The 10,003-nt window shown below is 55.7% G+C and overlaps 1 protein-coding gene across 2 annotated transcripts in view; it reads left to right on the top strand.

Moving 5' to 3' along the window:
* Positions 1-10,000, top strand: part of LAMB2 (laminin subunit beta 2) — a 16,132-nt gene extending 6,132 nt beyond the window's left edge. For both annotated transcript variants that reach the window (XM_045297431.1, XM_004715153.2), the window contains 17 exons: positions 4,713-4,845; positions 5,006-5,198; positions 5,320-5,463; positions 5,653-5,884; positions 5,973-6,136; positions 6,218-6,442; positions 6,542-6,759; positions 6,873-6,969; positions 7,060-7,432; positions 7,529-7,713; positions 7,787-8,028; positions 8,112-8,460; positions 8,742-8,949; positions 9,027-9,168; positions 9,252-9,428; positions 9,517-9,676; positions 9,754-10,000. In XM_045297431.1, the coding sequence (XP_045153366.1) occupies positions 4,713-4,845; positions 5,006-5,198; positions 5,320-5,463; positions 5,653-5,884; positions 5,973-6,136; positions 6,218-6,442; positions 6,542-6,759; positions 6,873-6,969; positions 7,060-7,432; positions 7,529-7,713; positions 7,787-8,028; positions 8,112-8,460; positions 8,742-8,949; positions 9,027-9,168; positions 9,252-9,428; positions 9,517-9,676; positions 9,754-9,890 (3,379 nt within the window). In that variant the 3' untranslated portion in view covers positions 9,891-10,000. The remainder of the gene's footprint in view (positions 1-4,712; positions 4,846-5,005; positions 5,199-5,319; positions 5,464-5,652; positions 5,885-5,972; positions 6,137-6,217; positions 6,443-6,541; positions 6,760-6,872; positions 6,970-7,059; positions 7,433-7,528; positions 7,714-7,786; positions 8,029-8,111; positions 8,461-8,741; positions 8,950-9,026; positions 9,169-9,251; positions 9,429-9,516; positions 9,677-9,753) is intronic.
* Positions 10,001-10,003: the final 3 nt, after the last annotated feature.

Genomic DNA, 10,003 nt, shown 5'->3' with positions numbered 1-10,003 from the left:
GTCAGTCTGCTTCTGAACATGTTGGTGTGTTCAAAACCCCGTGGGGAGGTTTCCTCTGTTCTGCAGGGCTGCCAGCCGTTGGGATGGTTTTGATGGCAAAGGGCTTGGTTTGGGTGATGGCTGGTCTCATACTGCAATGGCAACAGAGTCCATGCAACCCACCAAGCCTAAAGTATTTCCCATCTGGCCTTTTACATAACTTCACTGAATCTTGCTCTAGAAGTTGGCAGAGACTGGCTAGCTGTTCAACAAGCCCATCTCTGTGTCTTCTTGGGCACACAGGCAGAGGCTTCAAAGAGTTCCTGTAGAATGGAATGAAAAGATAGTGTCTCCATACTACATTTCCCAGCCTCCCTTGAGGTTAGACATGGTCCTGGCCAATGAGATGTGAGAATAAATGATGTCCGCCATTTCCAGTCCTGGCCCCTAAAACGTTCCTGCACTCAACTCTAGGCTTCAGGCCAGCGTCCTGTGAAGCCCAGGAAGCCTTCTGTTGAAGGTGATAGGGCCTCATGAAAGGGATTGGTTAATCACCACTTGGAGTCCAGCCACCCACCCATCAGGAAAAGGCATCTGGGGCTTTATATGAGAGAAAAATAAACCTTAATCAGTTTGAGTCATTATGCACTATTTTGAATTCATTTGTTACAGCAGCTCGAATTAATTTAACTTAAACATGGAATCCCTTCCCTGAGGCGAGGCTTTAGAGAGGGTGGAAGAGTGAAGGTTTCCCATATTCAGAAGGCCCTTAGCTTCCCAGAATGCTGGGTGGCGGTGGCGGCGGCGGCGTGTGTTAGGGCTGCCGCTGGGTTAGGGGGAAGGAGGCTGGAGGAGAACCAGGATGGAAACTATTTTTGCCGGAGGTCTTCATTCACATGCTACAACCCCAGCGTAATGAGTTTCTCTCCTCTCCTTGGCTAGTCTGTGCCCTACCACACACAGTGCCTTGAGAGGGGACCATGCTCTTTCTCCAGGAGATGCTTATTTCCAGGGGAGATGGAACCGTCTAGGATCTGGGCGACAGTCACAGAAGATGGCACAGTACAAGGGAGAGTGTTCTGAATAAGGTAGAGGCAGACCTGGCTTTCGAACTTTTCACACGAAAACTAGCTGGGTGGCAGAAGGCAAGTCGCCATCCCTGTGGAGTCATGGATTCCTCGCCCCACAATGATTTAATCCAGGAAAGGCAGAGCAGGCTGGAGTTTAGATCTAACAAGCCGGGTAGGTTTTAAACCAACTTAAGAATCTCTGCAATCCTCCAAGTCTTCTGCCATGTTGAGAGATGGGCAGTGGACAAGCTCTTTATGTACTGATGGTAGGTAGTATGTTGATACTAGGAGCCCTGGTGGTGCATTGGTCACTTACATGTTGGGCTGTAAACTGCAAAGTCAGTAGTTCAAAACCATTAGCCATTCCATGGGAGAAAGAGGCTTTCTGCTCCCATAAAGCATGACAGCCTTGGAAGCTCACCAGGGCAGTTCCACCCGGTCCTATAGGGTTGCTATGAGTCAGCATCGACTTCATGGCAGAGAGTAATTTGAAGAAGTTAATGAATGTGTTCCCTGCTGCCCAATCTTCTGCCTGTGTTGTAGTTAATGTTGGCTGCTGTCGGCTCTGGACTGTGGGGATCATGCGCACAGTGGGCTCTGATCATTGTCATCCATTGGGTTTCTCATGACTACTTTTTGTAAGTAGACTCTCACGATCCCCCCCCCCTAGTTCCTCCCTCCCCCCCCCCCCCCCCCCCCCCCCCCCACCCCTTATCTTTCTTGGTCTGGATGCTGTGCTGCGATCTGCTCGGCATCACAGCAACGGTGAGTTCCTATTCGTACCGTGTTTACAAGGTTACTGTGAATCGGCTGAAGATTTACAGTGCAGACCATCTGGTTTATATTCAATCATTCATGCACATGTTGTTTCATCTGATCCAAGAGAATCTCCTCGATGCACCCTCACTTACCCCACTTCCTCCCTGTGTCTTTTGGGTTTCCGTCCCTCCTCCTTTCCGAGTGTTCAGAGCTTTGCCCTTGAGTAAAGGCTGCCCTTTTGATTTTTGTTGTTGTTGTTTTTAATCATTTTATTAGGGGCTCATACAACTCTTATCACAATCCATACATATATCACTTGTGTAAATCACATTTGTACATTCACTGCCCTCATCATTCTCAAAACATTTCCTCTCCACTTAAGCCCCCGGCATTAGGTACTCATTTTCCCCTCCCTCTCCGCTCCCCCCTCCCTCATGAGCCCTTGATAGTTTATAAATTGTTATTTTGTTGTATCTTGCCCTGTCCGATGTCTCCCTTCACCCACTTTTCTGTTGTCTGTCCCCCCAGGGAGGAGGTCACATATAATTCCTTGTAATCGGTTCCCTCTTTCCTACCCACTCTCCTTCTACCCTCTCTGTTTCGCTACTCACACCACTGGTCCTGTAGGGCTCATCTGCCCTGGATTCCCTGGAATTTCAGCTCCTATCTGTACCAGTGTACATCCTCTGGTCTAGCCAAACTTGCAAGGTTGAATTCGAGTCATGGTAGTGGGAGCGGGGAGGAAACATTTAGGAACTAGAGGACAATTGTATTTTTCATCAATATAAGTTATTATTTTATCATGTCTTACACCATGATGTCGCCCTTCACCCACTCTTTAGCAATATTTGTGATGGTTTTGCTGTTGCTCCTCAGTGCCCTTTGAGCTGAGTAAGGCGAAAGCTCATCTTTCTCATAGTTACTGGTCACCAGTAATTTTTCATATGTCTGCCAGCTGCCTGAATATCCTTATTTGGTAAAGGTTCTGTTCATGTCCTGTTGCCCATTTTGTGGCTGGTTGTTCGTCTTTTAGGGGCTGGGTTGTCGCAGTTTTCTATAGATTTTATAGACTGAACTCTCGCCCAGATCAGTTGTTTCCAAATATCCACCCCCCCCAGCTCTAGACTGTAGTTTATATATTTATTCTTTTAACAAAGTCTTTTTTTAAAAAACTTTATTGGCATATAATTCACATAGTATACAGTGCAGTAGTTTGATCATACTTTTAATGAAGTCTTGCTGAGCATGTTTTTAATTTTCATTTTTTGTGTCTGGTATGAAGTGGGAGTCCTGTTCCATTTCTGTGCAATTGGACAGCCAGTGTTTCTGCTCCACTGAAGGAACCTTGTGGAAAATCAGTGTTGAAAATCTACAGTTGTCCGTGGATGGCTGGGTTGGATTCTGAGTTCAGTGCTAGTCCCCTGGTGTGTGTCGTCACTGAATCAGGACCAGGCTGTTTTGATTACAGTGGGTGTGCAGCGTGCTTGGCTCCCTGGGCGCCCTTGGCCTCCTGTTCTTTTTCTTCAATATTGCTCTGGCTGTTTTACGTTTCATTCCTTTCCCAACGAAGTCGGTCATTAGTTTTTCCACCTCAGTGAATGGAAAAGTAGATTGTTTGGGGTATAATTGACATTTTCACTGAATATGTCTTCCATGCGCATAGGACAGCTTTCCTTTTTATTCCTTAGGTCTCTTTATTAAACTTTCATCTTGTACACTCGTATCTAAGTTTTTAAAAATATCTTTAAAAAATCTTCATACTGTTTATCTCACCTATTTAAACATATACAGAAACAGAATAACATAATGAAGCAGATTCACCCAACTGTGACTTGTGTTCCACAAAGAGCCTCGTAGCTGCTGAGTGGAGAGTAGACTTAAAGGCAAACAAGGGGAAGTCAGGAGATCTGCCCGAGGCTGTCAGTCCACCCAAGGAGCAGGGGGAGGGGGGGGGGCGGATTGCTGGACTGAGGTGTAGTTGTGGAGATGGTGAGGAGGGTGAAGGTTCCAGAGGGTTCTGGTGAAGGGCAGAGCTGGCATCTGAGACATGCAGGGAAACAATGTGGAGAAGTCACTCGGGTTTGGGGCCTGAGCCTCTGGATGTGAGTGGGAATAAAGATATTGAGACAGGGTCGTGAGAGGGGCAGTTCACGTGATGGTTGGGCAGGCCCGTGATTGGGTGGTTAGATTTCTGTGTCCAAGATGACTGGGAAGGGTCAAGTTGGAGGTAGACGTTTGGGACTGGTTCCGAAAGTGACGATTCTAGGCGAAGTGGCCATGGGAAGGAAGGAAGTCTGGAACCAGGCTCTGGGGCCTCCAGAGTTAACATCTGCCGGAACAGGAAGAGCTGGGGCTCCGGGAGAAAGTAGGGGGATGGTTGGGGTCCCAGAAACTATGTGTAAAAAGCATCTCCAGATGGAAGACACACTGCCTTTATTACGTGGAGCTGAATTCAGGAGCCAGATAAAAATAGAAAGGTCATCACTGGGTTGGGCTACATGGCAATCATCAGTGACCTTGGCCCAGGCTGTCTCTATAGCGTAATGGAGCAGAAGCCTTGCTGGAGCGGGAGGCTGGAGTGCGGTCCAGTCTCGAGGATGAGGAGCTAGTGATGCAGGTGGGGTCAGTGTTAACGGCAAGCATCTGTGCTGTGGAAATGCTGTGGGTTTGCCAGGTTGTACAGAACCTTGCTTTCTAGCAAGATGGATCTGTACAGGTGTTTGATTCCATACAAGATGCTCAGTAAGACTTCCCAGCTTTCTATGGAAAGCCATTTCAGCCCTGCCCTAGTCTCTGTTGCGGCCCAGGGGTTGGGAGCTGAGCTTTGGGTGGCAGAGGCCCAGGATGTTAAGCCTAGTGACCCTGAGTGACACCCACTACTACCAGGCTCCCACCTCCTCCCAGGTACACTGTGCTTCCCAGTCCTGTCTGCCTTGAGCTTGGCGTCTCATACACGCTGCGTTTGGAGCTGATGCGAGCAGGGGGAGGCTCCCAGCCTGGGAGCCCTTACACTGGACCTGGCCTCCTCATTGACTCTGTGAGCTGAGACCAACTGAGGGGGCAGGGTCTGGGATGTGGGGCCTGTGGTGGGAGTTGGGTAGGAGGGGTGTGCCGGAAGAGGAGGAGGAGGAGGAGGAGGAGGGTAGACTCATGGAGGTGCTGTGATGTAGAGCACCCCCTTCCTGGCTCATCCCCAGCTGGTGCTCCTGCCCCGGGTCCTGGTGCTGGAGATGTTTAGTGGGGGTGATGCCGCTGCCCTGGAGCGCCGTGCCACCTTTGAACGGTACCGCTGCCATGAGGAAGGTCTGACGCCCAGCAAGACCCCACCCTCTGATGCCTGCGCCCCCCTGCTCATCAGTGCATCTGCTCTGCTCTACAACGGTGCCCTCCGTGAGTACTTATGGTTTGTGTGTGTGTGGGGTGGGGGGAGTGGGGGGTGGGGGGACAGAGGGGGGTGGGGGTGTGAGACGGGATGGGGGGACTGAGCCTGACCTGGCCCTTCCCCCCACAGCCTGTCAGTGTGACCCCCAAGGCTCACTGAGTTCTGAGTGCAACTCCCATGGCGGGCAGTGCCAGTGCAAACCTGGAGTGGTGGGGCGTCGCTGTGACCGCTGTGCCCCTGGCTACTATGGCTTTGGCCCCATGGGCTGCCGAGGTACCTTCCTGCATGGCCCCACTCTGTTATTCATCCTCCCCCCTCCCTCCAATTCGCCTTTGGACACTATATTCTCATTCCCAAGACACTTATCCTTCCCTTCCATTCCCTGACCTTCCCATCCTGACCTCACCCAGCCAGCCCTCCAACAACCTTCCCAGACTTAGCCTCTGCCCTGCCTGCCCACAGCCTGCCAGTGCAGCCCCGAGGGAGCACTCAGCACCCTGTGCGAAGGGACCAGTGGGCAATGTCCCTGCCGAGCTGGCGCCTTTGGACTCCGCTGCGACCACTGCCGGCATGGCCAGTGGGGCTTCCCCGCCTGCCGTCCGTGTGTCTGCCACGGGCACGCGGATGAGTGTGACGCCCACATGGGCACTTGCCTGGGCTGCCGTGATCACACCGGGGGCGAGCACTGTGAAAGGTGAGCCAGAGCAGCTGTGAGTGGGGGTGGGGAGGCGGGGAGGGCAGGCTGCCCAGGGATGACACATCTTTCCCTGCCCCTCCCACAGGTGCTTGGCTGGCTTCTATGGCGACCCACAGCGGCCCTACGGGGGCCAGTGTCGGCCCTGCCCTTGCCCTGAAGGCCCTGGGAGCCAGCGCCACTTTGCTACCTCTTGCCACCTGGACGGCTACTCCCAGCAAGTGGTGTGCCGCTGCCGGGCAGGCTATACAGGTACGAGGGGAGCAAGTGGGCGTGGGACCAACACAGGGCAAGTGGGCTGAGCACTCACGCCTTATCCTTGACTTTGGACAGGGCCACGGTGTGACGCCTGTGCTCCAGGACACTTTGGGGACCCATTGAGACCAGGCGGCCAATGCCAACGCTGTGAGTGTAGTGGGAACATTGACCCCATGGATCCTGGTGCCTGTGACCCCCACACGGGGCAATGCCTGCGCTGCTTACACAACACAGAGGGGCCACACTGTGCCCACTGCAAGCCCGGCTTCCATGGGCAGGCTGCCCGACAGAGCTGTCACCGTGAGTGTGGTGGTGGTGGGGTGGTGGGGCTGCTTGTGGGGGATGGGGGGTAACCCGTTGCGTGGGCTCCCTGACGAGTGTGTGCTCATCTCTGCATAGGCTGCACGTGCAACCAGTTGGGCACAGATGCCCAGCAGTGCCTGTCCACCAGCTGGTGTCACTGTGACCCGAGCAGTGGTCAGTGCCCATGCCTCCCCAACGTCCAAGGTCTGAGCTGTGACCGCTGTGCCCCCAACTTCTGGAACCTCACCAGTGGTCATGGCTGCCAGTCCTGTGCTTGCCATCCAAACTGGGCCACAGGCCCCACCTGCAATGAGGTTTGAAACCCTCTCAGGGACCCCTGGGTGTGTGGGACCAGCTGCCAGCCTCAGGTTGGTCTCCAGGGTGTAGCTGTGACAGCAGCTCCACCCCGGCCCTGTTCTGATCCTAGTTCACAGGGCAGTGCCACTGCCGGGTGGGCTTTGGCGGGCGGACCTGTTCTAAGTGCCAGGAGCTGTACTGGGGAGACCCCGGACTGCAGTGCCGTGGTGAGGGACCCAGCAGGAGCCGGTGGGGGTGGGGGCAGCCCTCAACACATCCGTCCCTGGAGCCCAGCCTGATGCTTGCCCTCCCTGCAGCCTGTGACTGTGACCCTCGTGGGATAGACTCACCTCAGTGTCACCGCACCACGGGCCACTGCAGCTGCCGCCCGGGCGTGTCTGGCGTGCGCTGTGACCAGTGTGCCCGTGGCTTCTCGGGGGTCTTTCCTGCCTGCCACCCCTGCCATGCCTGCTTTGGAGACTGGGACCGTGTGGTGCAGGATCTGGCTGCCCGTACACGGCGCCTGGAGCAGCGGGCGCGGGAGCTGCAGCAGACGGGTGTGCTGGGCGCCTTCGAGAGCAGCTTCTGGAGCATACAGCAGAAGCTGGGCACTGTGCAGGGCATTGTGGGTTCCCGGAACACTTCAGCGGCCTCCATTGCACAACTTGTGGCAGCCACAGAGGAGTTGCGGTGTGGATGGGTCTCAGGACACACGGTGGGATGGGGCAGAGGGCTAAAGAACCAGGGCGGAGGCCCCTCTAAATAATGCCTCCCCCATGGGTGCAGGCGTGAAATCGGGGAGGCCACTGAACACCTGACCCAGGTAGAGACGACGCTGACAGATGTGCAGGATGAGAACTTCAATGCCAACCATGCACTGAGTGGGCTGGAGCGGGACGGGCTTGCCCTGAACCTCACGCTGCGACAGCTCAGCCAGCATCTGGACTTGCTCAAGCACTCGAACTTCCTGGGTGAGTTGTGGGCCAACTAGGCCGGCAGAGCAGTGGTCCTCTCCAGCTGACCATCTGTCTCTGCCCAACTTAGGTGCCTATGACAGCATCCGACAGGCCTACAGACAGTCCACAGAGGCAGAACAGCGTGCCAATACCTCGGCCCTGGCAGTGCCCAGTCTCGTCAGCGACTCAGCACGCACCCGGCACAAGGCAGAGGGGCTGATGCGTGCCCAGAGGGCAAACTTCAACCGCAAACATGCAGCCAACCAGCGTGCCCTAGGCGAATTGGCTGCCCGTACCAACACTCTGAGCCTGACTGGCATCAATGAATTGGTGAGGTGCCTGCCGGGCTGGGGTGGGACAGGTGGGTATGGCTGTTCCTTCTATGGACTCTTCACTTGCTCTGTGCTTGCCAGGTATGTGGGGCTCCAGGGGATGCACCTTGCTCTACAAGCCCTTGCGGGGGCGCTGGCTGTCGGGATGAGGATGGGCAACCCCGCTGCGGGGGCCTCAACTGCAAGGGTGCCGCAGCCATGGCGGACCTGGCGCTGGGCCGGGCCCGGCACACGGAGGCAGAGCTGAAGCGGGCACTGACTCAAAGTGATGACATCCTCAGCCAGGTGGCTGAGACCCGTCGGCAGGCTGGCGAGGCCCAGCAGCGGGCCCAGGCGGCCCGAGACAAGGCCAATGCCACCCGAGGACAGGTGGAACAGGCCAATCAGGAGCTGCGGGAACTGATCCAGAGTGTGAAGGACTTCCTTAGCCGTGAGCTCCCATGCGGCCCGGGCCACATGCTTGTTTCCCCGTGTTTGAGTCTCTCCCTGGGTCCACACGTGGACCTGAGTTATGACCCCATGTCTGACCCCTGAATCCTTGGCCATCTATGGCCCCCAAGTCAGTGTCACTGAGTATGTTCCTTGTATGGTCCCCAATTCTGTGCCTGTTGCCAAATCCGTGTTCCCGTGTGTGGTCTGAGTCTACACCCCAAGAATGAATCCCCATGCTGAAGAGTCTGTATACTTAAGCCCTTGCTTGTGTCCCCACAGAGGAGGGGGCTGACCCCGATAGCATTGAAAAGGTAGCCACACGCGTGCTCGAGCTCTCCATCCCAGCCTCACCGGAGCAGATCCAGCACCTGGCAGGGGCAATTGCCGAGCGGGTCCGCAGCCTGGCAGACGTGGACACGATCCTGGCACACACCGTGGGGGATGTGCGACGGGCCGAGCAGCTAATGCAGGATGCACGCCGGGCATGGTCTGAGCCAACCCCTTTCCCCCATCCCCGAGTCCTTGTCCTGATACTTGCAGCCCCTGAATTCCCCTCTCCCCCAGGACCCGGGCTGAAGGTGAGAAACAGAAAGCAGAGACAGTGCGGGCAGCACTGGAGGAGGCCCGGAGAGCGCAGGGTGTTGCCCAGGGTGCCATCCGGGGGGCAGCTGTTGACACTCAGGACACAGAGCAGACACTGCACCAGGTTTGGCCTCCCTAGGGCATCAGTTCGGGGCAGGTTACGGGCATGCTCCATGGATCCGTTTAACCCTGGCGTACTCATGGCAGGTACAGGAAAGGATGTCAGGGACAGAACAGGCCCTAGGCTCTGCAGGAGAGCGGGCACGGCAACTGGATGCTCTCTTGGAATCTCTGAAACTGAAACGGGCAGCTAATAGCCTGGCAGCCTCTCGGGCCGAAGAAACGGCAGGCAGTGCCCAGAATCGCGCCCAGGAGGCCGAGAAGGTAGGCTGGAGCCAAGGCAGCCGGAAGACTTGGGGGATGGAGGCTGGGCCACGGCTGGGCCACTACATTGACCCTTCTATATCCACAGTTACTACAGGGCCCCTTGGGTGACCAATACCAGAGGGTGAGGGCGCTGGCGGAGCGTAAGGGCCAGAGCGTACTGGCAGCACAGGCCCGGGCAGAGCAACTGCGGGATGAGGCTCGAGGACTGTTGCAGACTGCTCAGGACAAGCTGCAGCGGTTGCAGGGTGAGGAACAGAGTGGGCGGACACAAGATGTGGGACTGTGGGAGTGGGACCCCTTAGCTAAGACCTGCCTTTCTTAGAGCTGGAAGGCACCTACGAGGAGAACGAGCGGGCGCTGGAGGGCAAGGCGGCCCAGCTGGACGGGCTGGAGGCCAAGATGCGCGGTGTTCTGCAAGCCATCAATCTGCAGGTCCAGATCTACAACACCTGCCAGTGACCCAGGCCCAGGGCCTACCTTAGCACTCTGCCCTGCACACGGGACTGTCTCTATGCCCGAAAATAGTTCCTGGCCCAGCAAGGCTCCCAATAAACTTTTGTGAACCCCCACTA

This window comes from Echinops telfairi, unplaced genomic scaffold, assembly GCF_000313985.2.
Source record: "Echinops telfairi isolate 266 unplaced genomic scaffold, ASM31398v2 ScPeMD7_7420;HRSCAF=8458, whole genome shotgun sequence".
NCBI lineage: Eukaryota > Metazoa > Chordata > Mammalia > Afrosoricida > Tenrecidae > Echinops > Echinops telfairi.
This window is presented reverse-complemented; position numbering and strand designations above follow the sequence as displayed.